This window comes from Macrotis lagotis, chromosome 3 (genome assembly GCF_037893015.1).
Source record: "Macrotis lagotis isolate mMagLag1 chromosome 3, bilby.v1.9.chrom.fasta, whole genome shotgun sequence".
NCBI classification, from domain to species: Eukaryota; Metazoa; Chordata; class Mammalia; order Peramelemorphia; family Peramelidae; genus Macrotis; species Macrotis lagotis.
The window spans coordinates 299,883,085-299,889,542 of NC_133660.1; the positions used below are offsets into that span (position 1 = coordinate 299,883,085).

At 32.0% G+C, this 6,458-nt stretch overlaps 1 protein-coding gene across 1 annotated transcript; it reads right to left on the bottom strand.

Moving 5' to 3' along the window:
- Positions 1 to 5,138: 5,138 nt before the first annotated feature.
- Positions 5,139 to 6,086, bottom strand: LOC141516947 (olfactory receptor 5D18-like). The gene has a single exon (XM_074227900.1). The coding sequence runs from the start codon at positions 6,081 to 6,083 to the stop codon at positions 5,139 to 5,141; it is 945 nt and encodes a 314-aa protein (XP_074084001.1). The 5' UTR covers positions 6,084 to 6,086.
- Positions 6,087 to 6,458: the final 372 nt, after the last annotated feature.

Consider the following 6,458-nt stretch of genomic DNA (forward strand, 5'->3'; position numbering starts at 1 on the left):
GTAAAACAATATTACCATAACATAATGCAATCATTAGTCAATTCAAGAAACATTTATTAAGCATTTACCAAATTTCGGTCACCTTCCAACATAATGAGGATAGACAGAAAGGCAAAAGTTAACCCTGCCTTCAGGTAGTAAACAATTTAAAGGGAGAGAAAATATGCAAATAATTATATAAAATAAGTTATATTGACAACAATTTGGACCAAAAATCATCAAAGGGAAGAAACTAGAATTCATTTAAATTGATGGATACTTTCTGTAGAATATGGATTTATAAGAAGGACCTGAAGGAAACAAAGAGTCAAAGATGCCAATTTATCACCTAGCCTTTTTCTGAAGACTCAAGGTAGGAGGAGACTCACTTAATCTGGAAGTATCCAATTTGTCTTGGATAACTTTACTGAGATGAACTCAAATACATATTAAGCCTATATTTCCCTTTTTGCATTTTTACTCAACACTTTTTTACTATTTTCTGGAATTAATATTTCTTCCATAGCTGCTCTATAATCTTAAAATATACATCTGATTTTGGAGCCTCCTCACCTCCAAAGATTCTGTTGTATTTGAACACTAATTCAAACTTCTTTTGATATTAAAAAAGTTACAAACCAGATTTTAACAATGTTCCTCTTCCTGCATTGTATTGTCCAAATAAACTTACCTTCTTACTGTTTTTCACAGGTGAAACTCCATTTCTTTTTCTCTAAACCTACTTTGCCTCATCACTAGCTGATTATTTTTCCCTGTAATGATATATTTGAATAATTCCTCCCTTAATAGAAGAAAAAAAACTCTTAGAAAAAAAGAACATGTTCATTTTCTTCTGGTTCTCATTCTTATGTATCAAGCCTCTAGCATAGTACTCGACTAACAGTAATTTGCAAACAAATATTTATCGACTGCTTGACTATCTGATGTCACCTCAAATCATTCTCCCTTCTTCTTGTTTCTACTTATGTAATCAAACCCATCCAGTCTCTTCAACAGGTCATTAATAGACATGAATATGACATTTTCTTTTGTATCCGGGTTATAAAATAATAAACTATCAAAAGGTGTTGATCTAAAATGAGCGTAGTATTCTACCCTGTGCCCTACTAGAGAATACATCAAAGCTATATCCTCCTTGGACAGTTGTGAGTCATAGAGTTTTGAGCATAGAATCAAGATGATTTTTCTTGCTGAGTATAAATGCAGCCTCAGATATTATAGACTATATGACCATGAGCCATTCAGTTAACTTCTGTTTACACCAGTTCCCTCCTGTGCAAAATGGAAAAAATAATAGCATCTCACTCTCAGAGTTATTGTGAAGGTTCAATCAGATAAGATTTAAAAAGTATTTAGGAAAGTATCTGACACGCAGTAGTTACAATATAAATGTTAGATATTATTTAACAAGAGATATTTATCTATTCTATTTTAGGGTCTAAAATTTAGAATACTTTATCTGATAGAAGATCGCATGCGTGAATATTGATAGAAACATATTTCATATATATATTGTTTATATAGATATTCTTTTAATATATCTTCTATTCCTTTTGCTTAAAACTCTTTAAAACAAAAGATATTTATGTATGATAAATATTTCTTCAATTAACTTGAATTGCAGAGGGAAATCTCTACTGAATCATCCCTGGCAAAGTTAAAGGACAGGAGGCAATGCCCATATATATCTACCCACAAAAAGGTGGAAGCCTCTGTATGGTTTCTTTCTAAAGTCAGAGACTCAGTAATTAATGTGTCTGGTGAACAAAGTGCTTTTATTATATTAAAATATCCTCAGAAAATTATATATGACCAACTTAGGGTAACTAAATGGCAAAGAGAATAAAATTCTCTTTATGCCATCCCCTGAGTAGATTAAACAAAGAAACAAGTCCTTATAGATTGTGAGGGAGTTGAGACTCAAATTAAGTGGGAGATCTAATATCTGCCTCTAGGACCTTTGAGAACTATGCCCTTCAGAATAATCACTAACTTCTTTTTACCAATGAGCAACAATACAAAACATTGGAGGGAAACTTGTGACTACTATGTTGGACTGATTTTGAAATTCCAGTGTTAGTTTATACTTAAGATTTTTATTTTACATTCACCTTATTAGGATCTGGTTAATATTGTGATATTAAAAGTTTCAAGAGACAATTTCTGGGTAATTAATCATTTTATTAATGATGCTAGCATGACAATTGATTCTAATTGGATAAGTAGTAATGAAAGAATATACATGCATATAAATATATACATATATATGTATATATATATATGTATATATATATATATATATATTGAGAAGTGGGTTATATTCTCATTCAGATCTTGTTGTATTTCACGTTGAATACCCAAATCTTGGTCAAAGTGATTAATCAATTTCCATAGCACACATCTGACAATTCTTAGGCCTATAAAATTATAAAACATCAGTAAATGATATGATTTTATCAGTGGAGGAATATTAAAATAATGTACTGGCATCTGTGTTATCAGTGTATTCCAAAGACCATGGAATTTAAGTTAAATTTTCATCAACCTAATTATGAGGTCAAAACTTGTTATATAAATGTTAATTGAATTTACATGTTCCCAGATGTGTCTGAATAAGTAAAAACAGTGGGAATCCACCCATATACCTAAACTTCACATTTCTTTACTTTTCTTTGATTAGGTCTTAACCTGGGTTAAGTCTATACCCAAAATTTCTCAAACTGGTTGATTATGAATGGGATATATAAAAGAGAAAAATCCATGATGCTAATTCAATCATTAGTTATTAAATGCAAGAGAGAAATAACATTCTCTCAATATCTATATTTGAAGTATCAGTTCAGAAATTTTCAAGAATCATGCAAATTATACACTTATTTACATAATCATTGAATTCAATACTTCATCTCACTGCTGCCCATCCTACACTTAAGATGAAAGATTCCTTGTTTACTCATGATAGAGTTGGTCAGCATTGGAGTATAATTGTTCCATTATTTCATTCATTGACAGGAAACTTCTTTAATGTAAAACCCTGTCCCATTCCTACCCCTAAGTAATATATAGTAAAATGTATAGTATAGCTCAATTCCCACTGTTAATGCTCAACCTAGAAATTTTTAAGAGTCAAGCCCCAAATATGGATATCAAGGTACTACAGAACCTTGAACCTATTTTGTCTGAACAAACAGCACCATTTTTTTGTGCCAACAATATTTCCTATGGAGCATTTGTTCTCTATCTCCATAGAGTACTTTGTGAGTACTACAACCACAGCTTCTGAAGACCTAGAAATGGAAGATTTTGAGACAAAATTCTTATGTCTGTAAATTTTAAACATCCATAACTGATATGATTTTATCAGTGGAGAGACATTAAATGCTATATTACCATCTGCATTATCAAATTACTCCAAAGACCATGGAAATTAAATTTTATTTCCATTCCTTATAATTATGACTTGTCAAAATCACTTATAAAAATAATAATTCAATGTGCTCAAATCTTTATGGATATATAGATGATCGTAACAAATTCACCATCTCATTCCACCCTCTATTTCAGTGTCATTAATAAGTGAGTTGACACACTGCAACTTGCATACAATAGTCAAAATTTGATCAGTCTGGTTCAACAAGTATTTATTAAGTATTTATAAAGTATTAAGTACTGTGAGCCAGGTACTATCTTTAAGTCTGGGGAATATAGAGAAAAGTCTTTACTTTTTACTTTACTTCCCTGTCCTTGGGTAGGTCAGATTCCATCTTAGGAAATACTGCACTAATAACCATGGACTTATAAGATATTTAAGTGAATAAGTGAAATATAACCTCAGAATAAAGGTACTGGGTAGAGAGAAAATAGAATTTGATCTGAGTCTTGAAAGTATCATGGACAATTTGATGTCTCTCATGAGGAAATCAAACCTTCTATGCATGGGGCAATCAGTAAAAATGGAAAATCAAGATTTGGAGGGTCTTGTATGAACACATAAGCCAATATAGTTCAATATGTCGAGATAAGCAAAATATAATAAGACTAGAAAATTGGAAGGAAGAATATTAAATATCAAAAAGAGGATTTGACATTTGATCCTATAAGAAATAGGGAGCAGTGGAGTTTATTAAAGTGGGGGATAAATATTCATAGCTTCAATCTCTAGAAAAATTTCTTTTGCAAGTACATGAGGATAAATTGTAGAGAGTAGAGACTCAAGGCATTGAGATCAAGTAACATGATTTTTCAGTAGTTCAAGTGAGAGACAATTCACATAATTGGAAAGGAGTGCTAGTGTGAGTAAAGAAATATTATATATATATATATATATATAATATATATGTCATTTTATGAAGATAAAAATTAAGAGAAAAACAACAATTAGAGTATTCACAATATAATTAACTTAGAAGGGACAGCAAAGCTTTTAGACTAAAGGGAAAAGGACAAAGAAAATATAACTCTTAATTGAAATAAATTAAAATATCTGAAATGGATATGCTCTTGTCAAAAGAGAGATGAATTATCTCCTTCTCAATTTCTCACTATCAATCAGCAAATATTAATCTCTTTGCAAGTTCCAGTTACTTTTTCAAGCCATATCAAACTCTTTCAGTTTAATCTGAGTCTTATCGTTAATTATGTTAGCCTACTGCTTTGACAGCCTTTGGGTGACTGATAAACCCTTCCAGGAACCTTAGTAGTCACGTCTTAGGAGGAGTTTTATTTTAAGTAATTTTAATTTATTTCACACTCTGACAGTTTACTCTTTTATTTACTTTCTTTCCTGTGCAATAGAGTTATGAGGGTGTTGAAAACAAGAGATAGAAATTTTTAAAAATGAACATTTTTAATTTCTCCCTAATGTAAGATATTTATTTAAGGTCCTTGGGCAGTCTTTATGCTATGGAGTTAATCATAATGTGTGTGTGTGTGTGTGTGTGTGTGTGTGTATTTATTTTTCTAGTGATTTTTTTCACAATCTACATATATGTTCTTCAATTACTTACAAATTCAGGGTCAAAAAACAGATGGGTACAGTAGCCACTCCCATATGTTTGGAATTATTATATATTAATCAATTCACTAATTAAATATTGTTAACATATTCAACGGGATGATATATTATTAATATAAACATTTCAGAAATTCAATATTTTGGTATCTAAAAATTTCCTGATAGTTTCTTTCACATCTTTGTTCCTTAGGCTATATATTAAAGGGTTAAGCATAGGGATCACAACTGTACAAAAAACAGTGCCCATTCTGATTATTAGCCATGAGTTTTTGGAACTGGGTACACAATAAAGGAAAAGAATGGTCCCATAGAAGATCGTAACAGCCGTTAGGTGGGAGGCACAGGTGGAAAAGGCTTTTTGTCTCCCACTGGCTGAATGCATTTTCAAGACAGTGACAAAAATAAAAAGATATGATGTGAGCACAATAATTAGGGTGAAAAATGTATTAAAATTAGCAAGGATGAATAGGATTATCTCTGTAACATGCTTATCAGAGAAGGCGGCAGAGAGAATAGCAGAATACTCACAGAGAAAATTATTAATGACATTGGTCCCACAAAATGACAAGATAAGGAGTGTGTAAGTGAATATAAGAGAAGAAATTGTACCCCATGTATATGTCCCAGCAATTAGAAGAAAACAGCGTTTCTGAGACATGGCAACTGCATACAGTAGAGGATTACAAATGGCCACAAAGCGGTCATAAGCCATTACTGCCAACAGGAAGGTCTCCATCACCAAACAGGTAGCAGCAAAAGAAAACTGTGTGATGCAGCCTCTGAAGGAGATACTTCTGTCTTCTACAATTAGGATATCTAAGAGTTTGGGTGTAATTATAGTGGAATAACTGAAATCCACAAAGGACAAGTGACTGAGGAAAAAGTACATGGGGGTGTGGAGTTTGGGGTTGATCCTGATGATCACAATCATGCCCAAGTTTCCCAGCACAGTAACGATATAGATAATGAGAAATAGTATAAAGAGGGGCACCTGGAGCTTTGGATAATCAGAGAATCCTAAAAGGATGAAGATGACTGAATCACTCTGATTTTGCTCAGCATTCACCATGTTTCCTATTGGAAAGAATTTCAGAGATCAGAATTAAAACATTTCAAACCTGGAAACAAATTCCCATAGTTTCATCTCCAACTCATAACAGAAAAATACCCTTGCCAATTGGCTTCCAAATTTTTCACTGAAGACCTTCAATGAAAAGAAATTTTTTGAAGTCCCAATCTTCATTCTACTTGGATATTTCAATTTCAGGAAACAGTTTCAAACAATACCAACTCTACAGCTTCCTCTATAATTTCTGTCCAGTGCTCCTATTTTAGAGAGAATTTTCTTCCATAACAATCACAGGGTTTTCCTAAAACACATGTCTGATCATGTCACTCCTCCCATAGTTTTCTTCTAAATACTTCTACAAGTTAGTTTTGCTCT